The sequence below is a fragment of the Erythrolamprus reginae genome, chromosome Z (genome assembly GCF_031021105.1).
Source record: "Erythrolamprus reginae isolate rEryReg1 chromosome Z, rEryReg1.hap1, whole genome shotgun sequence".
Taxonomy (NCBI): domain Eukaryota; kingdom Metazoa; phylum Chordata; class Lepidosauria; order Squamata; family Dipsadidae; genus Erythrolamprus; species Erythrolamprus reginae.
Genome location: NC_091963.1, coordinates 35210509 through 35235823, shown reverse-complemented (window position 1 = coordinate 35235823; position 25315 = coordinate 35210509). Strand labels below are relative to the sequence as shown.

General features: G+C 38.1%; 1 protein-coding gene across 1 annotated transcript; it reads right to left on the bottom strand.

The window, feature by feature from the left end:
- Positions 1 to 19618: 19618 nt before the first annotated feature.
- On the bottom strand, positions 19619 to 25174 carry LOC139153802 (foot protein 1 variant 1-like). The gene is made up of 3 exons (XM_070728216.1): positions 25039 to 25174; positions 20322 to 20673; positions 19619 to 20267 (listed from the first exon to the last, which is right to left on the bottom strand). The coding sequence occupies exons 1-3, from the start codon at positions 25172 to 25174 to the stop codon at positions 19619 to 19621; spliced, it is 1137 nt and encodes a 378-aa protein (XP_070584317.1).
- Positions 25175 to 25315: the final 141 nt, after the last annotated feature.

The window sequence follows — 25315 nt, the reverse complement described above, 5'->3', positions numbered from 1 at the left end:
CATTCCCCCCCCCATTGTACAGCAATATAAAGTGAAATGAAGGTAGCAGTGGAACTTTCACCCTGTCTTTGTTATTTATTTCAGCTGTGAAATGGACAAGACTTCTTTCTCCTTATAGCTGAAATGATAAGTGGTAAAATGGTATTCTTCTCTGTTTTGTTTTTACAAATCAAGAAAAATAAGGTAGCTGGGAAAGCTTCCATACAGGAGCCATGATAAATGCCATCCACAAAGATTCTCAATCTATTTTTTCAGGGCCAAAAATGAGGCAGAATTTGAAAATCAGGAATTTCTAAAGCACACTTCTTTTCCAGATATTTTAGGCATATAAATCTAACAGTTTAATGCTACAGTGCAGAAACTCTAAGAATAGCATTTGTGCTTGAAGATGAACAACTGGTAAGATAATGTCATTCACTATAGATTAAAGATGGCATTATTAAAGCAGAAAAACGTCTTGACTTTGATATATTTTTCAAGCTGAATAGTTTCAAACAGATCTTAAGCCTATTTTTTAAAAGTGTTGGCTACTCCTCACAGCTTTGCATATGACACCAAGCTAGGCAAAATAATCAACACTTTGAAAGATAGGTTCAAGATCCAGACAGATCTAGACAGACTAGTAAGTAGCCCAACAAAGTGCAGGTAAGGTTTTACATTTTTACAAACCTAAAGGTATACAGTTTGTGGCTCAACAGCAGTAACTATGAGAGGGATCTAGAAATCATAATGGACAACAATTTAATGAACCAGCAAGTTGCCTGCACTTACCAAAAAAGCCAACACAGACCTAGACTGTATCAACAGAGGAATAGTATAAAGATCACATAAAGCATTAGTAGCACTATATATTGCTTTAGTAAAACCACACTTGAAATATGGCAAACAGTTTTGGTTCCTATAATACAAAAAAGATATTGAGACTCCCCAAAGAATGTAGAGAAAAGCAACAAACATTATTAGAGGGATGGAGACTAAAACTGATTATGTCCAGTTTAACGAAGACAAGGTTAGGTATGACTATTGTGTATCCAAATATTGTGTATCCAAATATTTGAAGGGCTGACACAAAGAAGGGAACAATCTATTTTCTAGTGCATCTGGTGGCAAGGTAAAAAGCAACAGATGGAAATTTATCAAAGAGAGATCAATCTCACACTAAAAAGAAATTTCCAGCCAGTTAGAACAATTACCGTATTTTTCAGAGTATAAGACTTTTTTCCTCCCTAAAAGACTAAAAATTTGGCTGCGTCTTATACTCTGAATGAATTTTTACTCTTCCCCCAGCCCTAACTAGCTGCTAATGATCTTCCCAGCTTTTACCTTGCAGGTCTGTTCGTTGTTACTCTCTGCAAGGAATGTTTTTCAAGCCCTAAGTCTTTGCAGGTTTTTTTTCATTGCTGTACTTGCTCTAAATGTTTCTTTCTAGCCCTAACCAGGTGCTAATGATGTTCCCAGATCTTATCCGCTTGCAAGCGCTATCATTGTTATTGTCTCCAAATAAAGGGTTTTTTTAAAACTCTAACCAGGGGATAAAATAGTGTGCTGAAGCTGACCAAAAAGGACGCTAGCCAGATGAATATCTGGTAGGCAGATTTTTTCCACCTATTTTCTCCCCCCAAACTAAGGTGCATCTTATACTCCAAAAATATATAGTAATCAGTGGAACAGATTACCTTCAGAAGTTGTGATTGCTGTTTTTAAGAAGAGATTGTACAGCCATTTATCCAGAACAGTATAGGATGTCTTGCTTGGTCAAGGGACTGAATTATAAGGTTCCTTCCAATACTGTTATTCTATTAGTTAAATGAAAGGAAACAAATGATGCTTGTTAACTGAAATTAGTATACACATATATGAATATTTTAAGGAGGAAATCCTCAACATCTGTAATTTTTAATATTAAAAATAAAAATAATGTTCAATAGGTTTTACTTAATATCTTATAGAATCGGGTTTATTTCTGCCATTAATATTATACTTTTCTGTGAAATTATACTTCAAACATAATGGATCATTTTGAAGATGTTTAAAATTCTTTTGTCAGTAATCAATTAAGTCAAATCTTTGAATTTCTACATTATATTTAAGTTGAAAAATATAAAGACTTGCTCATTTGCAATCTTTCTTTGGAAATGCAGCCTATATATATAGAAATCCGTGTTATAAAACATTCCTTAAATTATAGACAGTCTTGAAAAGTAAATACATTCTGCCATTGTTTAAAGTGCAGTTGGTATCAAATAGGAATTGCATTGATTTGCTAAGTTACAGTGAGTGGTTGTGTTATTTCATCAGTTGAGACAATTTCAACTGTGTAAAAAGCCATCCGGTGGGCAGAAAAGTGTGATGCTATTAAAAAAATAAAATCCACCATGTGGCTTTCCATGGTAACTTTTGTATTATTCATTTTGAAAGTCTTCTTTAGCAACCTACTGTGATGGTGGATTTTAGAGAACTTCTTTGTGTACTTAAAAGTCATCATTAAGATTATAAGAACTGAAAAAGACATTGGACATTACAGATCTATGTTCTGTGCATATGCAGCCTACAACTCAGTAATGAGTAGCCAAAATTTTGACTGCCACACTGTGGGTGTGGCTTATTTTGTGGGTGTGGCTTAATGGTCATATGATTGAGTAGGAGTGGCTTGCCGACCATGTGACCAGGTAGGAGTGGCTTGAATGATCATCATTGTTCAAATGAACTGTTAAGTTCTCAACTTACAACCTTACCAGTGTTGCTCGCTGGGGTGACAATTTGCTACGTATTTCCTGCACTCTCCTTCCTGGGTCACCTCCTAACCCCAGGCTGGATAGCTAGGTGAATGGGTGCTGACAGAAGCATAAATGTTGCCAGCACCGCTTCCACCCATGCCTTCTGCTTGCACCTCAGGCAGGAGTTGGCTGTATGATGCTGGAGGGGAGCCGGGCAGGAGAGAGGGAGGCTCATCCGAGGCCAGGAAGGAGGAAAGAGGGAAAAAAGCAAGGAGAGCCGAGCCGAGATCAGTAATCCAGGAAGTGACAGCTGCTGATCAGCTGGAGCTGTGCACACATCTTCATTCCTGCTGGTGGAACTGTGTCCCACCCCATCCTGCCTGCTGCCCACCCCTACAACAACTTAATACTTACAAACACCGCAGAAGGGGACATGAACATAGGAGCACTTCAGGTGGGGGTTGCACTTAATGGGACCTTCGTGAGTGCCCATGTGGAGCAAGCAGAGCCGGGGTGGCGCAGCAGGTAGAGTGCTGTATTGCAGGCCACTGAAGCTGACTGTAGATCTGTAGGTCAGCGGTTCAAATCTCATCACCGGCTCAAGGTTGACTCAGCCTTCCGTCCTTCCGAGGTGGGTAAAATGAGGACCCAGATTGTGGGGGCAATAGGCTGGCTCTGTTAAAAAGTGCTATTGCTAACATGTTGTGAGCCGCCCTGAATCTAAGGAGAAGAGGAGCATAAAAATTGAATGAATGAATGAATAAATAAATAATAAACAAACAAACAAATAAATAAATAAATAAAGCAAGCAAGCAAAATCTCATGCAAGGACACTCACACACAAGATTTTGCCAATTTTTGGTGATTTCTTTGCTTCCATACATGCACCGAAGCAAAAAAATACCAAAAATCGGCAAAATATTCTCATAAGCCAAATCTTATGCAGGTGCATGCATCAGGAGCACGGAGATTTGTGCACATTTCAATTTCCGTGACCGGAACCCCCAATCCCAGCCATACCGGATACAATCCGCTAGTGGAGCACTTTCTTAGTTTCTCTTCTTTGATATTAGCTGATCCAATCTCTAGAAAGTTTTAACAGAGCTCTGGCTCTGAAGACAAAAAGGAAGTTCAGAGCGAACAGGGGTGCAAATGTGGAATCTACATTTATAATAATAATTTATTTATTTATTTATTAAATTTGTATGCCGCCCCTCTCCGTAGACTCGGGGCAGCTCACAGCAGTGATAGAAACAATGTACAATACAAATCTAATAATACGAAGTTAAAACCCCATAATTTTAAAAACATGCACACAACACACCATACATAAATTATACAGGCCTGGGGAAGATATTTCAATTACCCCATGCCTGACGGCAGAGGTGGGTTTTGAGAAATTTACGAAATGCAAGGAGGGTGGGGGCAATTCTCATCTCTGGGGGGAGTTGGTTCCAGAGGGCCGGGGCCGCCACAGAGAAGGCTCTTCCCCTGGGTCTCGCCAAATGACATTGTTTAGTCAACGGGATCCGGAGAAGGCCAACTCTGTGGGACCTAACCGGTCACTGGGACTCGTGCGGCAGAATGCGGTCCCGGAGATATTCTGGTCCGATGCCATGAAGGGCTTTATAGGTCATAACCAACACTTTGAATTGTGACCGGAAACTGATCGGCAACCAATGCAGACTGCAGAGTGTTGGTGAAACATGAGCATACTTGGGAAAGCCCATGATTGCTCTCGCAGTTACATTCTGCACGATCTGAAGTTTCTGAAGACTTTTCAGAGGTAGCCCCATGTAGAGAGCATTACAGTAGTCGAGCCTCGAGGTGATGAGGGCATGAGTGACTGTGAGCAGTGACTCCCGATCCACAGCTGAAAGATGTTTCTCTAATGTGAGCTGTGGTTCGAGGAGGACACCCAAGTTGCGGACCCTCTCTGAGTATAGTATAATAATAATAATAATAATAATAATAATAATAATAATAATAATAATAATAATAATAATAATAATAATAATTATTATTATTATTATTATTATTATTATTATTATTATTATTATTATTATTATTATATTTGCATACCGCCGCTCTTCGAAGATTCGAGGCAGCTCACAACATAATAGCAATACAATATAAACACAAATCTAATGTTAAAAAATTTAAAAAACTAATTTAAGATACATTGTTATAAAAACAATTTATTGAACACGATTTTAAAAAAAACGGAACCAGGAGATGCTGCATGATCCAAAGCATGTGTCTGGTTTTCTTTTCCTAGTAGTCAACCTTCCTTAGAACTGAGAGAGGGAGAATGAACAAAAATGTCTGAAGAAAATCTGCTTTTAAATTTTATTTCTGCTTGGTGAGGTAGACTTTAATATTTCCCATAGCTCACAGAGTCGAAGCAACTCTCATATGCTGACTGAAATGTATAATTAGACTATAAGGTCATCTATAATGCATCTACAGAATTTCATGTCGCTAGATAAAGGCAACCTTTTTATATAAATGGCACTTATGCAAAACTGTGGTCCACAGGTTATTGACATTTTATAATGTCATCCTTAGGCCCTTTGTGATTTCGATGATGTATACTTTTCATTCTCAAATCAAGAATTGCTAGTTTTGAAGCCTAACGAAAACCTTGATTCTGCGGTTCAATTCGATTCATACATGGCTACAAAACACCAAAGCCAAGTGGAATTATTAAAATGTCATTCTAAAAAACCCAAAGCAAAACATATTTCATCTCCTGGATATAGTTCGCTGAACTTCAAAAAACCAACAACAATAAATTATAATTTAAGGATATCAGTATGGGTCACCTAGTATGAATCAGTGTAAAACTAGTATTTCTGAAGAATCATCTTAACAAGCTCTGGCACATCTTAATATATTCTTTTATGTTTGTGTGAAGGCCTTTAAAACATTTTCTGTGAAGACCTTTAAAACTTTTTCTGTGAAGGCCTTTAAAACGTTTCTTTAAAAGGGCATGATAGAGACATAATGGCAGCAACACAGGGATTTTTAAATAAATAAATAAATAAATAAATAAATCATTACCTATATTGCTCAGTTTACACAGGGACATTTAACAAGGATAATATTCACAAATTGCCAATACTCACCTTCATTCTGGATCTACTAAATTTTGGTCAACTTGAGCATAGGACAGTGATGGTGAACTACGGCACGGGTGCCACAGGCGGCACGTGGAGCCATATCTGCTGGCACGCGAGCCTTTGCCAATCTCAACTCCAATGTGCATGTGTGTTTGCCAGCCAGTTGATTTTTGGAGCCTTTGGAGCCTGGGGAGGGCGAAACATGAGGCTACTGGGCCCACCAGAAGTTGGGAGATGGGCCTTTTTCAGCCTCCAGAGGGCCTCCGGGGGGTGGGTAAAGTTGTTTTTGCCCTTCCCAGACATTGAATTATGGGTGTGGGCACTCACACATCCATGATAATGTGCACGCATGCTCATTTGGCACCTAAGGAAAAAAAGGTTTGCAATCACTGGCATAGGACATTTGTTTGTTTGTTTGTTTATTTGTTTGTTTGTTTATTTATTTATTTGTTTGTTTGTTTATTATATTTTTCTGCCGCCCTTCTCCGAAGACTTGGGGTGGCTCACAACATAACAGTGGTACAATGCATTACAAATCCAATTAGTAACAAATTTAAACCAATTAAAAACATTGATAACATAATAAAATCCCTAACTACACAATCACACACATCCAACCCAATCCATCATACAATAAGGTTGAAAACATAACAAAAGGGGGGGGGGTAGTTATCCCCACGCCTGGTGACAAAGGTGGGTCTTCAGCATTTTACGGAAGACGAGGAGGGTGGGGGGGTGTTCGAATCTCTGGAGGGAGTTGATTCCAGAGGGCCGGGGCCGCCACAGAGAAGGCTCTTCCTCTGGGCCCCGCCAGCCGACATTGTTTAGTCAACGGGACCTGGAGAAGGCCAACTCTGTGGGACCTAATCGGCTGCTGGGATTCTTGGGGCAGAAGGCGGTCCTGGAGGTATGCCTTTTCTAACTTTTGAGAAGTGAATTTTTCAAAGTGTGAAGCTGAACACTCCCCACCCCTACCATGCACTTACTTGTCTTCTACCAAACAAGAATGTCAAATCATATTGCAATGATTTGTTACTAAGTTTCAGCAGGATGGGGAGAAAGGGCACCAGATTGTCCAGCAGAAGGGTTGCATGCAGCCTTCAGGTTATAGGTTTATTTCTTTAGGCTTACACAACTTCTCCAAATGTCTCCAGAGCACATCCTCCACACCTCTGATGAGCCTCAGATTGTATTCAGTTCTCTGGAATACTAATTAGAATAGAATAGAATACTTTATTGGCAAAGTGTGATTGGACACAAAAGGAATTTGTTTTTGATGCGTATGATCTCAGTGTACATAAAAGGAAAGATACATTTGTCAAGAATCACGAGGTTAAAAAACACTTAAGGATTATCATAGGGTACAAATAAGCAATCAGAAAACAATTAATATTAATATAAATTGTAAGGATAGGAGCAACAAAGTTACAATCATACAGTCATAAGTGGGAGGAAATGGGTGATAGGAACAATGAGAAGACTAATAGTAATAGTAGTGCAGACTTAGTGAATAGTTTGACAGTGGTGAAGGAATTATTTGTTTAGCAGAGTGATGGCATTCGGGGGGAAATGTGTCTGGTTATCTTGGTGCTCAGTGCTCTATAGCGTCATTTTGAGGGTAGGAGAGAAACAATTTATGTCCAGGATTCGAGGGGTCAGTAAATATTTTCACTGCCCTCTTTTTGATATGTGCAGCATACAAGTCCTCAATGGAAGGCATTGTTTTTTCTGCAATTCTGATTATCCTCTGAAGTCTGTGTCTGTCTTGTTGGGTTGCAGAACCGAACCAGACAGTTATAGAGGTGCAGATGACAGACTCAGTAATTCTTCTATAGAACTGTATCAGCAACTACTTGGACAGTTTGAGCTTCCTGAGTTGGCACAGAAAGAACATTATTTGTTGTGGTTTTTTAATTATGTTTTTGATGTTAATTGGCCATTTTAGGTCTTGAGATAAAATAGAACCTAGAAATTTGAAGGTCTCTACTTTTGATACTGTGTTATCAGGTATCATAAACGGTGGTAGAATGGGAGGGTTTTTCCTAAAGTCTACCATCATTTCTACGTTTTGATGTTGTTCAGTTCCAGAGTCTTCCACTCACACCATGAGGCTAGTTGTTGTTGTTGTTGTTGTTGTTATTATTATTATTATTATTATTATTAGTATTATTATTATTAATTAGATTTGTATGCCGCCCTTCTCCGAGGACTTGGAGCGGCTCACAACCTCCTATCTGTATGTGGTTTCATCGTTGTCTTGAATGAGACCAATAACTGTTATTTTATCTGTAAACATCAGTAGTTTAACAGATGGATCATTTGAGATACAGTCATTGGTTTATAGAGAAAAGTGGTGAAAACACACAGATACTTGATGTGATTTTGCATAGCTTTACCTGCTGCTTCCTGTCTGTTAGGAACCTTGTGGTCCACTTACAAGTGTGTTCAGATACCGGTAGCTGATTTAGCTTAGTTAGAAGAACGATGGTATTGAATGCTGTATTAAGTCTACAAAGAGGACCCTTGAATAGGTCTTTGGAAATTCAAGATGTTGTAGGATGTAGTGCAGAGCCATATTAACAGAGCCATATTAACAGGCATCTGTTGATCTATTGGCATGGTATGAAAATTGCATGGGATCTAACAGTGGATCCATGAGGGTTTTCAAGTGGGACATCACTAGCCATTCACAATTATAAATGTTAGAGCAGTGATGGCGAACCTATGGCACGGGTGCCACAGGTGGCAGACAGAGCCATATCTGAGATCATGTGAGGCATTGCCCTATGTCAGCTCCAGCATGCATGTGCATGCTGGTCTGCTGATTTTCGGTCTTCTTTTCAGCTGTTTTCGCTCTCCCCAGGCTTCAGGAACCCTGATGGTGAAAAATGGCCCAACAGGCCCACCAGAAGTCTTCAGTGAAGCCTGGGCACATGTGCGGAGGGCAGTGCAGGGGTTGTGTGTATATGTGGGGGGAGGGCATTGAATTATGGGTGTGGGCACACACACACACGCCCTTGTGCTCATACACACCCTTTTGGCACTCGAACCAAAAAAGGTTCACCAGCGCTGTGTTAGAGCATTCAATTCCTTGATGGAGGGCTTCTCTGGCACTGGGATGATAGTGGAATTTGTTTGTTTGTTTGTTTACTTACTTACTTCTTTACTTACCGTATTTTTCGCTCCATAAGACGCAGTTTTTTTCCTTCCAAAGTAGGATGAAAAATCAGCCCCGTCTTATGGAGCGAAGATGCAGGCAGGGAGGGAGGGGGAGGCTGCGAACTCGGAAGCGCCATCCCGCCGGCTGGCTGGCTAGCTGCTGCCTGGCCCACCGTTCCCCGTAAGCTGCGCGCACCCCCAAATACACCCGTGCGCGCCTTTTTCCATGGGCTCCCCATCCCCCTGCCAGCCCGCGGGGAGGTGGGCGGGAGCGGGGAGGTGTGGCAGTAGGAGTAAAGGGAGCCGCGGCCGCCCCTGCCTCCCCACGGTGCCTCCGGCCAAATGTGCCCCTGGCTTCTCCACGCTGCCCTATTGCCCGCCCGATCCGCCTCCTCTCCTCCTCTGCCACCTCCTGCCTTGGGGCGCGATCTGCCTCCTCTCCTCCGCTGCCTCCTCCTGCCTTGGGGCGCAATCTGCCCCCTCTCCAACGTCGCTGCCTTCTGCCTTGGGGCGCGATCCGCCCCCTCTCCTCCTCCGCCGCCTTCTGCCTTGGGGCGCGATCCGCCCCCTCTCCTCCTCCGCCGCCTCCTGCCTTGGGCGAGCAATCCGGGAGTCCGGGACTGTGTGGCTTTGCGCCATGAAGAGAAAACGGCCGACTTTTCCCTGCTGCCGGAGCCGTTTCCTCTTCATGGCGCAAAGCCACACAGTCCCGGACTCCCGGATCGCTCGCTTCTCCGGTCAGCACAGCCATCTGCCCAGACAGAAAGAAAACAAGAGAGAGAAAGTGAGAAGAAGAGAGAGAAAGAGGGGGAGAGAGAGAGAAAGAGAGAGGGGGAGAGAGAGAAAGAGAGGGAGAGGGAGAAAGAGAGTGGGAGAGGGGGGAGAGAGAGGGAGAGGGGGAGAGATAGCAAGAGAGAGAGAAAGAGAGAGGGAAAGGGGGAGAGAGGGGGGAGAGAAAGAGAGAGGGAGGGAGAGAGAGGGAAAGGGGGAGAGAGGGGGGAGAGAAAGAGAGAGGGAGGGAGAGAGAGGAGATAAAGGAAGAGGAGCGAGAGAAAGGAAGAGAAAGAAAGAGGGATAGAAAGAGAGAGAGAGAGAGATGCTCAGTGAGCCTTTCTTTGAAGTTGCCTTTCTTTCTTTCTTTTTCTCTCTTGCTCTCTTGCTCTTTCATTCTTTTTTCTTTCTCTTGCTTTCTTTCTTTCTCTTTCTTTCTCTCCTTCCTTCCCTCATTCCATTTCTTTCATTCCCCCTCTCTATTTTTATTTCTCTTTCATTTTCTTTCTTTCTCTTTCTTGCTTTCTTTCTTGCTCTTTTTCTTTCTCTCTTTTACCTTCCCTTCCTCTATTTCTTCTTTTCTTTCTCCTTCCTACCTTCTTCCCTCCCTCCCTCCCTTCAGTCCTTCCTCTCTTACTCTCCCCTTTCATAAGTTTCCTTGCTTCCTTCCTCTGTTCCTGTCCCTTCCCCCTTTCTTTCTTTCTTTCTTTCTTTCTTTCTTTCTTTCTTTCTTTCTTTCCTTCCTCCCTTCCTTTCCTCCCTCCATTTCTTGCTTTCCTTTTCCTTCCTCCCTTCTTTCCTCCCTCACTCCCTTTTTTCACTCCTTCCTCTCTTCCTCTCCCCTTTTTGGCTCAAAATATTTTTTTTCTATTTTCCTCCTCTAAAATCTAGGTGCGTCTTATCAGCAGGTGCGTCTTATAGAGCGAAAAATACGGTATTTATTTAATTTGTATGCCGCCCCTCTCCGCAGACTTGGGAGGGCTCACAGCAGTAATAGAAAAACAATATAAAATACAAATCTAATAATTAAAACTAAAAACCCATAATTTAAAAAACATGCACACAACATACCATACATAAACAATGTAGGCCTGGGGAAGTTATCTCAGTTCCCCCATGCCTGACGACAGAGGTGGATTTTAAGGAGCTTACAAAAGGCGAGGAGGGTGGGGGCAATTCTGATCTCTGGGGGGAGTTGGTTCCAGAGAGTCGTGGCTGCCACAGAGAAGGCTCTTCCCCTGGGCCCCGCCAAACGACATTGTTTTGTTGACGGGAGGAACATGGCATATCTGTAGTGATTTGTTGAAGATTTGGCTGAAAATGGGACCCAATTGGTCAGCATGGACTTTTAAGCAAGAAAGAATAATTATTCTTCAAAAGCCACGACTTATTAATTAGTTAATTCATCCTGTCTCTTTTTAAAAGCTTTTAAGTAATGATCATATAAAAAATTGTTTTTATCTGACATTGGCAACCACAGGCCTTTAGTAGACTTTACAACATCATATGTACCAGGATGTCATTTACACAAATACAATACATCATTATCTAAATTCCTCAGCTTGTACAGGGACATTAAAAGAAGCATAGAATTCACAAGTTGCCAACTCTCAGCTTCATTCTGCATCTACTAAGTTTTAATCACAAATGTCTGTACTTCTTTTTCTAAAGCATATATGTCAGTTTTCACGTAGCTTCCAGGCAGATATCTTTTCTTAAAAGCAAAACTGCTTCAAGGGGTAAGAATTGAAAAGAAAATCATGTGAAATTCAAGTTTTGGTGAACTTTCAAAATTGTGAATGTGTGTGCCGCTGAGAAAATGTTCCAGGTTTTGGCCATAGTTTTTTCCATAATGGTATTCTGCATTGTGGTACTGATTTCTTAATTTGCATTTAGGGATCCATTGGCAAATATATGTTCTTTGTGCTCTTCTTTGGCACTGGTGTTCGAAGTAGCCACTGAAATTACTAAAATAGAAATAAGATATTTTCTCTGCTACTGTTGCTTTTGCATGGTGGGAAATACTGACAGGGAGTTAGCTTTCTTTGGAATTGCAACCATTTTGGTGTTGCCATGACAACCCATAGTAGTTGCTTCCTTACTGGTGTATGTGCTAATAATGCTCTGAGGATCCTTCCACTCAGCAGGAAAAAGAATCCATAGAATGACTATATTCATGGAAACTGTGTCGTATTCAGGTAGGTCTCTGCAGGTGAAAGCAACCTGACCAGTTTTGCCTGAACTCGGAAACTAAGCAGAATTTAGACCGATCAGCATTTGTTAGAAAGCCTCCCAGGAGAGCTGGCTGTAAGCTTGATAAGGAGGAAGAAGAAGAAACAACTTGAAAGAAAGTAATGTCACAATCTGGTCAAACGAAATCCAAATGTGAGTTCAGCTACCAGGAATCAATGCAATTTGAACAACCAAACTTTATTCAAAAAGAATAAAGGGTTTGGGCATGTTCCCTTCAGGATATCCCATCAACACGAAATAAATTAAATATCTTCCCCTTTTCCAATGCATATAAAAGGAGGAGGGTTCAACTCTATATTCACAGATGTCCTACCAACATCTCTGGAGCTTGACCAAACCATTGTCTTAGAAGAACCTGACAATATATTAAAATATTTTGATTTTTGCAGGCAATGCGTCATCTTATTATTTAAATATTTTATATATATATAAATGACTTTTTTCCTCAGTTGATACATTCTCCACATCACTGATTAGATTTGTTTTAGAACTGAAATAGTTTTTCAAATCTACATTGTGATAGAAATTATGGCATTTTTCAAACATACAGAAAGAATGCTACATTTTAAACAACGTTGCCTTCATCATTTACAAAAAGAGGAAAATGGAATATATATCAATCAAATAAACAAGCAAACAAGATGTATTTACTATTTCTGGCGTTTCTAATTGAGCTGGGGTGGTGCAGTGGTTAAGAGTGCAGCACTACAGGCTACTTCAGCTAACTGCTAGCTGTAGTTCAGCAGTTCAAATCTCACCGCCGGTTCAAAGTTGACTCAGTCTTCCATCCTTCCGAGGTAGATAAAATGAGGACCCAGATTGTTGGGGGCAATATGCTGATTCTGTAAACTGCTTAGAGAAGGCTGTAAAAGTACTATGAAGCAGTATATAAGTCTAAATGCTAATGCTAATGAAATTTCCCTGAATTTTTTTTTTCAATATATGATTATTCACTGCCCACAGTGGTGGACTGGGCAGCCATACATATTGAATAAATACTGTAACTAAGAAACCAAGTGTTTAACTTCATTTAATAGAAACGACTTATTTGGATTGATTGGCATTTGAGATAACTGAAAAAACTCTTAACGGATCAACATTTTTTAAGTTTAAAAAGAGATACAAAGCTGTAGAATTTCTTTTGTAAACTACTTCAGAATAATACTGTTCTAAAGTAATAAATATGTTTCACTTCATATAAAACAGTTGTGGCAATTCCGAAACAATGGAACCCACAGCTACCATGACATATGGAATTGCTGAGCAGTGATTTGAAATTCACCAATGGACTAAGAAGTTGATGACTAACTGCCAAGAAGACAGCCACTAGATTTAAGTGCCAACAATGAGTGGAATTGTATGGTTCAGTGGTTGATGACTAGACTGCCCAGGGCTGCAGAATTTGACACTGTGGTTTTAGCCAAGTTCTTTTTTCCTCAGAAGAAATGTCCCCCTCCTAGCATTTTTGTTCATTCCAAGGATTGATCATTCTCTGACTCCCCCCACCCCTACTTTGGCTAGGGCCCAAAGAACTTCAGTTTTTTAACCCTCAGCTTCTTATTGAATCACAGAAAGTCTCCCCTCTCAGTTTCAAAAGAGTAGTGGGTGGTGGAAAAGAAGTTGGAAGTCAAACTATTTGCAGATACATCTTGGGTTTGGCTCTTAGCCTCTATTATTGCTACTTTTACCAGAGTCCCATGTAGGTTGTGATATTAATATGATATCATTATTAAGAAAGCAAAAAATAAGGAAAACCAAGCTATAAATAATATTTCTGTGCAGATTTTGGGGGAAAAAACAATTAGCCATTGGAGGGTGGAGTAGGGTTGATGGAGAGGATGTTTTATTTTTTCCTGAGTCCCAGGACCAAATCTCTTGTCTGAAACTGTCATATATACAGTGTTCCCTTGATTTTCGCAGGTTCAAACTTCGCGAAAAGTCTATACCACGGTTTTTCAAAAATATTAATTAAAAAATACTTTGTGGGTTTTTTCCCTATACCACGGTTTTTCCCACCCAATGACATCATATGTCATCACCAAACTTTTGTCCGCCTTTAATAAATATTTTTTAAAATAAACTTTAATAAATAAACATGGTGAGTAATAATCTAAATGGTTGCTAAGGGAATGGGAAATTGTAATTTACGGGTTTAAAGTGTTAAGGGAAGGCTTGTGATACTGTTCATAGCCAAAAATAGTGTATTTACTTCCGCATCTCTACTTCGCGGAAATTCGACTTTTGCGGGTGGTCTCGGAACGCATCCCCCGCGAAAATCGAGGGAACACTGTATTGGAAAGAAATCTCTGGGTACCACTTTTAATTTAGCTCTAAGCAATATTATTTTTTATTTGTCTGATTATTTGCAGGGGGAATAGGTGTTTTTGTTGTTGATACCCAGCTTGTTCTAACTGTTCTTACAGTTTTGTCTTCAGTATTTGGTGTGGAGACCCAGTTCAGTATAGTCAGGTTAAGATGCTGACCTAAAACCAGGAGATTGTGAGTTTTAGTCCACTCTAGACATAAAAACTAGCTGAGTGACTTTGGGCCAGTCTGCCTCATTTTAAAAGGCTGTCATTTTGAGCAAAAAATAGAAGAAGGAAGGAGTATTATGTATGTTTGCTGTCTTGAATTACTTATAAAGTAAAGTGTGAGATAAAAAATATAATAAATAAATAAGTCATCCAAACCAAGTGAAGTTTAATGTATAAAGTTACAGTTAATTTACAGTTTATTCAACCACAGAGCTCAGTGAATGACTTTGAATTATTTTCAACTGCATGGCCCAATATATCTTGGGTTTTTTTTGGATGTCCAGTGAAAACTTAAGAAATACATAAATCTATTGTCAACAAAAAATAAGCAGGAAAGGTGCCAGATTATGTGATGCTAGGCCAAAGAAAATTTCAGAGTTTATTCTAGTTACGGAGGTATCACTATCATTAATTGTATAAGATGAATGCATTGTTTCCACCATGCACTTTTTGGTATTATTTATGTTAAACCACAAGTCTTTTGTGTTTTCAGAAGACAAACAAATCTTTGCATGACAAGACTATTTACTGTAGCATGAAACAGCTCCCCCCACCCACATTTGTAATTTAGTTGCATTAGCGTTCAAGTTAGTAAGAATCTTATTTATAAAAGGCTCCTGGTCCACTATAGCTCAGACAGATACTGCTTTAATGACCCCACTCATCAAATCAGCAGAACTGCAACAGGCTATGGTACAAAGCCAAGGCAAGGGGGTGGGGTGACTGCCATTGTCAAAGTGAATACAGCTGCTTCCATAATAGGAGTAATTGCATATTGCACCGCAGAGCTCAATTACAAGTGAAAACAGTTGTAAAACCGACAGACAGTGGAGCATAACTCACCAAGGAACTGGCTGCCAATTCTGCAGATTCACTTTGGCCAGGATTCAATAGCCCACACCTGCATTTTCTGAATGGTAAATATATAATGAAGCATAATTACTAAGAAAAATATGCAGCACTTCAAATGTGACAACACACTTCTTGTTTATTGAGGTAGTGAATAGTATGTAATAAGTTTGACCTGCACTGCTTCACAGACCTCTGGGGTCAATGGGGATGAAGCTGTAAACGGAAGTTTAATCCACAAGGCAGCAATGTAACTGAGTGATACTAGATATTAGGACATTTGGCTGGTGAAATCTTCTTGCTACTAAATCTCAGAAAAGGAAAAGGGCACGCCAAATTTAAGGGAAAAAACCAGACAGTAAATATTGACTTAAATATTCAAATTACAGTTTGAACAAGATCTTCTTAAAATATCCTAAAACTTTATTAATAAGAATAAAAGGATGTACATAAAGAATGGAATTGCTTTCTGTTTCCCAACAGCCATTTTCTCCTTTCATTAATGTTCATTTGCAGTTAACTTTATATGTTATGCTTCTTCTAAGTTTTATTTTTATGCAGTCAGAATCTAAATTTATAAATTTCTTCTCATGATATAATATAAATGGTCAGGCTTCCTCCTTAATATGCACAGTTAAATAAAATATGACAGGTAATTTTATCACAGTGGGACTGGATTGGGCAAGAGGTCTCTTTGCTGCCATCTATATTTTTATGGGTGCATTTGATAGCCATAAATGTTACAGTATAATAGCTGCACTCAGAGCAATACTGATTTACGCACAAATTGGTGTAAGTATTAAATTTTAAGGGTTGTTCTTTATTTCTAGCAAAGATTTTATGTGTGTAGTTATAGTAGCACAGCAGAGCTTTCCACATTTCTACTCTGTTAGTAAGTATTTTTGGTTTTGATGTGTTAATATTCAGCAAAAGAAAAAAAAAGAAAAAAAGAAAAAAGAATATATCAGAAAGAACAAACATGAAAAGAAAAGAGAGATTCAACACTAAATTCATTAAATTTCATATGGAGAAAGAGTCACCATTAAATCTTAATCACATGGAGTAAGACTTATGACTCTTCCATTATATAAATGACTAAATTCATTGATGAGAAGGGCATATTAATCATCAATCCCTATACAGTGTTCTCTCGATTTTCACGGGTTCGAACTTCGCAAAAAGTCTATATCACGGTTTTTCAAAAATATTAATTAAAAAATACTTTGCGGGTTTTTTCCCTATACCACGGTTTTTCCCACCCAATAACGTCATATGTCATCACCAAACTTTCATCTGCCTTTAATTAAAAAAAAATTAAAATAAACTTTAATAAATAAACATGGTGAGTAATAATCTAAATGGTTACTAAGGGAATGGGAAATTGTAATTGAGGGGTTTAAAGTGTTAAGGGAAGGCTTGTAATACTGTTCATAGCCAAAAATAGTGTATTTACTTCTGCATGAGCCGTCATGGGTGTACCTCAGTACGCCCATATAACACCAACACTCCGTGTGCTGCACTGGCTACCAATTAGTCTCCAGTCACAATTCAAGGTGTTGGTTATCACCCTACATGGCCTGACTATTTGTGAGCTGCTCCAAGTCTTCAGAGATGGGCGGCAATCAAATCAAATCAAATCAAATCTTTACAGGACCATCTCCTGCCACATATCTCACAGAATCAGCCTTCTCCAGGTCCTGTCGACTAAACAATGTATGTTGGTGGGATCACGAGAGAGGGCCTTTTCTGTAGCTGCCCTGGCTCTAAGGAACCAAACCCCCCCCCAATGTTCGCACTGCTCCCACTCTATTTTCAAAAAGCTGTTAAGACCTGGCTTTGCCGAAGACCTGGGGGTTATGAATCTTAACATCTGACATGCCCGAATTTGGTTTGACTAGTATGTATGTTGTTGTTAGATTAGATTTAGGGTTTTTATAGAGGGTTATTTTAGTTTAGTTTATTTCTTAATGAGTAAACCATCTCTTCTGAACTTCTTATCTTTTTAGAAAAGTCCAGGGTTTTTTTTAGTATTCTGAGCTTTTTAGTTATTGGAACATTAGGTGGTTTCATTTGTGTTGTCAACATTTCATATTTTTCTATAGTCTTCTTATAACCAGTCATTTTTGTATCTAATGTGCATTTGAATTAATTTAAGATGTGCCCAGGAAAATGTGTTCCATAACATCATTTATCTTATCAACAATAGCAGAAATCTTTAAAGGTAATTTGCCAGTGCACTGTTCTCTCAATGCAATTCTGCATTATCAAGTCCAGGTTAAATATATTTCTAATTCTTCAGTCATAGAGATTGCTAGTTTGGCTCATAAAAATCTAGATTCAAAAGATATTTAATCAAATATACCATTTTCCAAAGTTTTTCAAACTGTAGGGTGGGAGTCAAAAGTATGTTTGCATAAGAACAGCTCAATATTTGCTTCTGCTTTCCTTGTGTGAGCCTCAATAGGGCATGGACAGAACAGAGCAAAGTCCAGTAAGAGTTTTGCAGTGAAAGGCTGCAAAAAAATTTACTACCACACTCTGGGTGTGGCTTATTGTGCAGGTGTGGCTTGATGGTCATGTGACCAGGTGGGAGTGGCTTGACAATCGTGTGACCAGGGGTGGCTTAAAGGTCATGTGATTGGGTGGTAGTAAGTTTCAAATAGGTGCTTGGACTCTTTTTCAGTTCATTAAGTCACATTATTTGAATAGCCACAAAAAGGACAAATGATAGACAGCATTATTTGTTGAGGAACAGAGTAACATTTTAAAGTTTTATTTACTGAACCCACAAGATTCAGTATGATAACAGATTAGGCAAGTATCTCAATTTTCTTTAATTGCTATAAAAGTTCTAGATAATGATTACAATTATTAAGGCATTTATGGGTAAAAACATACTATTTAATTATTTCCTATTTTAAAAGTAATTAAGGATCATACTAAGGTACTAGAGAAGAAAGGACAATAAAAAACTATTAATTATTCAATAAATAGTGCATAACGAATCCCTCCACTGCGCCCCCCCCCCGGTGGGGGCAGCAACACATCATTGGAGTTTTGAGAGATGGCTACACAGGTAGGTCTGGCTATCTGTCAAAACCATGCACTAAATAGAGCACTGGTGTGATTGATAAATGATTTCGTGCTGGCTGGTAACTTCCAGGATAATGGAATGATAGGCTTATTGTTTATTGTAGAAATGTTCATGTTAGTAGAAACCAGTATTTTTATTAATTACTTTACATTTCTAGCTTTTTAAAATGGAAAACATTTCTGGGTGGATAAAAAATATATGAAATGGCTAATTTACTGCTAGATGCAAGATTAAGTCAAAATTATACCATGAATGCTACATATCTTTCAGGAAGTAGCATATTTATTGTCCAACATTAACTCCAATGAAATCATGTTTTATTCATGAACAGGAGAACAAATTAATTTATCATTTTAGGGGGTCACTGTATCATAATGTTTAACAATATTTGGGCTACCGAATAAACAGCACTGCATTCAGTAGAATTCAGACTAGACCTCTTACAAGATTATGCCAACAATCCTTCAGCCAGCTAAGGTGTTAAGTAGTTGCTGTGTTTAACTGAAGATTCTAGAACTGCAACACTGTTTTTCTTAACAGTTTTTCTTTCAATTGACACATGTTAAACATTAATAACTTTGCTGTATGTGTTAACTGTTCGAATTGCCACACTGTTATATATGCATGTCTTAAAATATCACTTGTCTCTAGAAAAAAAAGTTAAGTGTTTAAGTATAAAATATTAAGAAAGTAAGTAGTTCTGCCAAGGGTTGGAATATATTCAGAAAGTCATGTTATCAACTTTGGGTTGGCAGAGAAAAGGAAATATTTAAAATCCCATGCCAGCTAGTGCTAACAAACAACTCTTTTATTCCTGACTCACATCAATTCCTCTTTGCTGAATAATTTTGTTCATGGAGCAATATTTCAGTTAAGCTGTTGAGTTTAACCACTGTAACTGAAAAGACTGAAGGGTTACTCTTTCTGAGAGTTTTGCAGGAGCCAAATATTTAAGTGCCTGATTTTTCTAGGCAAAGATTACCTTCATTTAATCTTCTTGTAATCCCAAAGCACAAGTGACATTACCACTTATTTAAGAAAACTAATGAATTTCCTAAGGAAATGAATAGGGTGAGCATTAAAGGAGTATGTTTCTGGGTGTAATTCTGCAAAAATTTCCTACATAAGGAAAAAGTACATGAAGATCTTCCCTGTGGTCTGTGGCCTTTTCTGCTTCATTCTTTTTTGGTGTTGCCTTTTCTGCTTCATTCGTTTTTGGTATTGCCTTTTCTGCTTCATTCCTTTTTGGTGTTGCCTTTTCTGCTTCGTTCTTTTTGGTGTTGCCTTTTCTGCTTCATTCCTTTTTGGTGTTGCCTTTTCTGCTTCGTTCTTTTTTGGTGTTGCCTTTTCTGCTTCGTTCCTTTTTGGTGTTGCCTTTTCTGCTTCGTTCTTTTTTGGTGTTGCCTTTTCTGCTTCATTCCTTTTTGGTGTTGCCTTTTCTGCTTCGTTCTTTTTTGGTGTTGCCTTTTCTGCTTCATTCTTTTTTGGTGTTGCCTTTTCTGCTTCGTTCTTTTTTGGTGTTGCCTTTTCTGCTTCATTCTTTTTTGGTGTTGCCTTTTCTGCTTCGTTCTTTTTTGGTGTTGCCTTTTCTGCTTCGTTCTTTTTGGTGTTGCCTTTTCTGCTTCGTTCTTTTTTGGTGTTGCCTTTTCTGCTTCGTTCTTTTTTGGTGTTGCCTTTTCTGCTTCGTTCTTTTTTGGTGTTGCCTTTTCTGCTTCGTTCTTTTTTGGTGTTGCCTTTTCTGCTTCGTTCTTTTTTGGTGTTGCCTTTTCTGCTTCGTTCTTTTTTGGTGTTGCCTTTTCTGCTTCATTCTTTTTGGTGTTGCCTTTTCTGCTTCGTTCTTTTTGGTGTTGCCTTTTCTGCTTCGTTCTTTTTTGGTGTTGCCTTTTCTGCTTCGTTCTTTTTTGGTGTTGCCTTTTCTGCTTCGTTCTTTTTTGGTGTTGCCTTTTCTGCTTCGTTCTTTTTTGGTGTTGCCTTTTCTGCTTCGTTCTTTTTTGGTGTTGCCTTTTCTGCTTCGTTCTTTTTTGGTGTTGCCTTTTCTGCTTCGTTCTTTTTTGGTGTTGCCTTTTCTGCTTCGTTCTTTTTTGGTGTTGCCTTTTCTGCTTCGTTCTTTTTTGGTGTTGCCTTTTCTGCTTCATTCTTTTTTGGTGTTGCCTTTTCTGCTTCATTCTTAAAGTCTTTGATAAAAAATGATAGTGGAACATGTCTGCCATCTTATTTGGGAAATCTAAAAAAAAAAAGCTTTTAAAGTATTCAACGGTCAAGGAACCAAATGTTAATATAAGCCAGTTTCTATATTTTTTTTCTTTAGTATATTTTTATGTTAGTATGTTTTTATTTATTTTATTCATTTCATTATCCTGACATCTTGGCCCTGTGGACATGAAATTTTAAAATCTAGAAAATAATTTTTGGAATTATATTTTAAGTGATTAATTTAATTGCCTTGAATTAAATAAATTCATCACTCTCCATTCTGAAGATCCAATTTTTGGTACATGACTGACCAGTTTTTAAGATATTTTATCAGGATTCTTTTAAAAAAATACTTTATTAATTTTCATAAAAATGACAAACAAACACACAAACATTTAACATATAGTTGGGGTTATAATTACCCCACTTTATTTATTATTTATTCAATTTTTTATTCCGCCCTTCTCCTTAGACTCAGGGTGGCTTACAACATGTTAGCAATAGCACTTTTTTTTTAACATAGCTAGGCTATTGCCCCCACAATCTGGGTCCTCATTTTACCCACCTCAGAAGGATGGAAGGCTGAGTCAACCTTGAGCCAATGATGAGATTTGAACCGCTGACCTTCAGATCTACAAGTCAGCTTCAGTGGCCTGCAGTACAGCACTCTACCTGCTACGCCACCCCAGCTGGTTACACTTATCTTAGAAGTCTATTTTAATACAGAAAAAGAATATACTATTAATTCATAAAATCAACATACTAATTTAAATGAAAAGAAGAATTTTGTTTTATATAATTCAAATATTATGAGAAAATAAAAAGAGAAAAAATTATTCTAATATGTTTACACTTTTCCATATCATTTAAATTTTATTTGTCTTTTTATTTATCCATATATAAACTTTATTCCAAATAATATAAAATTCTGATTCTTCTTGATTATTCAACCATCTTGTCATCATATCCATTTCTGCACAATCTAAGATTTTCTTTATTACCTATCAGAATTTTTTGAGTGTGAGGAATGGGGGCGAGTGTTTAACTAAGAGTTGCTAATGTTATTTTCAGCAACTCTGATCAGATTATCTACTTTTATGAAGGCCATTTTTACCAATATTTACCTTCTCATTTTTAAAAATTATTCGAAAACTTTTCTTGGAGGCAAGGTTTTCAACAGAATCTTCACATATATTAAAATGATAAAAGCAGCATTGTGCTGAAATTTAATCCCTCTGGCATTTGCACATCATGGTGCAGATATAAAAGGGGTGGAGCTTGCATGAAAATACTTTTGTCATTTGGCTACTACAAAGATTGAATAGCACCATCACGAAGTACAATCTATTGTTCAGCTGTCATATGAAGTTATGACAATGCTGATAAAATAAATTTATGACTAATCTCTGAAGTTGTAGCCATCATAGTGTCCCTGCAGTCATGTCACAACAATTTGGGTGCTTAGCAAATGGTATGACAATTCCCTTAAGTTCCCCTTTACAGGATTGCCATTTCTCATCTTCAAACCAGATTCTGAAAAGCAATGTCAATGGAGAAATTGACAGAAAATTGCAACTTGCATGATATCAGGTTTAATAATCTATGCTGATTTCCTTAACAACCATAGCCAGAACTGGTGAACTGATGTAAATTTAATGCAGGTATTTCATTTTACAATCATGTAACTTAGTGATGCAATTGTCAGTCTCATTTTTGGTCAGTAAGTAAGGACTACCTGTAATTCTTATAAGGCAGTCCATATACATTTTAAAGAAGTGGAAGATACAGTACACACACAAAAAATCCTTTGTGACATTCCACAAATAGAAGTACAGAATAAAATTAATTTAAAATACAATGCAGCAATCAAATATTTAGGGAAATGTTTCTTAAAAGATGGGTTTATAACTATGAGGATTTTACAAGAACCCCTTGTAAGAGCAAAATTATCTGCTAGCCTATGTCAAAAAACAATACAATATTACATTTATTTATTTATTTTATTAAATTTATATGTCGCCCCTCTTGCTATCAAGCAATTTCTTGTTTTTACTTTGCTGTAAAAGCTGCCTATAATCAATGACTAACAGCAACAGTATTGAATGCATCAATTTTAATTTTATATAGTAAATATAAACATATATATATATGTATATGTATATGTATATGTATATGTATATGTATATGTATATGTATATGTATATGTATATGTATATGTATATGTATATATATATAATATAATATAATATATATGACGGTCTTGGTATATTCGGGTTTCTTCCCGTGTAGAATTTGGAAATTTCTGGCGACGTTTTGACGAGGTCCCACTCGTCATCTTGAGGCTGGTGTTTCTGTCCTTGTTCTAGGGCAAACACAGAACAAGAACAGAAACACCAGCCTGAAAATGACGAGTGGGACCTCGTTGAAACGTCACCAGAAATTTCCAAATTCTACACGGGAAGAAACCCGAATATACCAAGACCGTCATACATGTACCCGTGAAAATCTACGGAAACATACATGCATACATACATACATACATACATACATACATACATACATACATACATATGTAGATTGTTCTGAGTTCAGGTTTTGCCCCATGTAATATTTTGAGTGTCTATGCAACGTTTCGGTGAAATCACATTCACCATTATCAGGCTGAAGTTATAAGGTTCGTGCTGCTGTAAATATAGTTTATATATATATATATAAGCTGTTTTGGGATTTTCCTTTAATTATTCTAAAAATGGGAAGGGTATAGAGAAAACATAAAATAATTGAACTATGTAGTACAATGGCAAAGATTAGGCCCAGAGACAATGCCTAATCTAAGCCAATTAGAGAAGAGACAGCAGGCCCACTGTTATATAGTGGGCAAAGCAAGCACTACAGAAGAAACTTATTAGATTTGAAATTTATTAGATTTGTATGCCGCCCCTCTCCGCAGACTCGGGATGGCTCACAACAATAATAAAACAATGTACAATGTGACAAATCTAATGTTTAAAAGAAAACACATTAAAAACCCAACATTTAAAAACCATGCAACACAACCATACCATACATGAAATTATATAAGCATGGAGAAGATGTCTCAATTCCCCCATGCCTGGCGATATAGGTGGGTGTTAAGCAATTAATGAAAGACAAGGAGGGTGGGGGCAGTTCTAATCTCTGGGGGAGTTGATTCCAGAAGGCCAGGGCCGCCACAGAAAAGGCTCTTCCCCTGGGGCCTGCCAGACGACATTGTTTAGTCGACAGGACTTGGAGAAGACCAACTCTGTGGGACCTTATTGGCTGCTGGGATTCGTGTTGCAGAAGATGGTCCTGGAGGTATTCTGGTCCGATGCCATATAGGGCTTTATAGGTCATTACCAACACTTTATTTAGGAGTAAAGAAGATGAAAGGAGAATTATTTTATCAGACTTTTAAGATTCTGTTAATGTAAACTTACAGTAAAGTAGAATTAGCTGGTCTTCCTGGTCACAAATACAACGAGCCACCTCTTATATTTTACATAGCTAAGACTTACTAAAGTGCTTTTTCAAAAGTCAATTCAACTTTGTTTGTCCTTGAGGACATTTTGCTTTTCATCCAAAAATCTTTTCAGTTCTTCAGTTTATCTTTGGGACAACCATGACCTGGATGTCTGACAATCTCCATACACACTGAGACTTACAATTTCAAACAGCAAGAGTATTAGCTGGTGAGTATCAAAATATCAGGACGGTGGCTGTTTGCATGTGAACAAAACTCCAGTCCTTTTTATGCAGATCAACGGTTATGAGCCAGGGTGGCGCTGCAGGTAGAGTGCTGTACTGCAGGCCACTGAAGCTGAAGGTCAGCGGTTCAAATCTCATCACCGGCTCAAGGGTGACTCAGCTTTCCAATCTTCCGAGGTGGGTAAAATGAGGACCCGGATTGTGGGGGCAATAGCCTTGCTCTGTTAAAAAAAGTGTTATTGCTAACATGTTGTAAGCCGCCCTGAGTCTAAGGAGAAGGGCGGCATAAAAATCGAATGAATGAATGAATGAATGAATGAATGAATGAATGAATGAATGAATGAATAAGAGTTTGACCCTGCTGTATTGTTTTTGTTGACATATTGCCAGATGGCAATAAAGTTTAATTTTTATACTTATTCTTTTTTTAAAAAATCCTTCTTGCAGCTGTTTACAAATTTTTAAAATTTAAAATAGAATCTATTTTTTTAAAAAAGAAAAATTGGCACTGCAAGATCTTTGTCCAAGACTGAAAGTTGCCCTAATTAATATAATATTTATCAGTTCTCTGCCTTGTATCAGAACACATTTCTTTTTATATGCACAGTAGATTGCATTACTTAGGCTTTTTTTTAAATCTTTAACCACCTCACGAAATTGTTGTGCTGATTGAAGATTAGTGAAAATCTCATTATCTCCATTGAGTTCCTCAGGAGAGATAGGATAAAGATCTGAAAACTGTGTCTTCCAAATCATTACAAGATGCAGTAATTGATCCGTCAGTAAGAAGTACTAACAAATTCAGGTTTCAAATGAATTTTCCCACTTTTTCCACTCAGAATCGGGAATAATTTCCCACATAACAAATTATCTTCCCACTATCAATATGCCTTGAAT

Coding starts and splice junctions, on each gene's coding strand:
- LOC139153802 (XM_070728216.1), bottom strand. CDS start 25,174: ATGATTTGGAAGACACAGTTTTCAGATCTTTATCCTATCTCTCCTGAG. Junction 20,674..25,038: donor AGATTTAAAAAAAAGCCTAA/GTAATGCAATCT, acceptor TTTTTATCAAAG/ACTTTAAGAATGAAGCAGAA. Junction 20,268..20,321: donor AAAAGAACGAAGCAGAAAAG/GCAACACCAAAA, acceptor AGAACGAAGCAG/AAAAGGCAACACCAAAAAAG.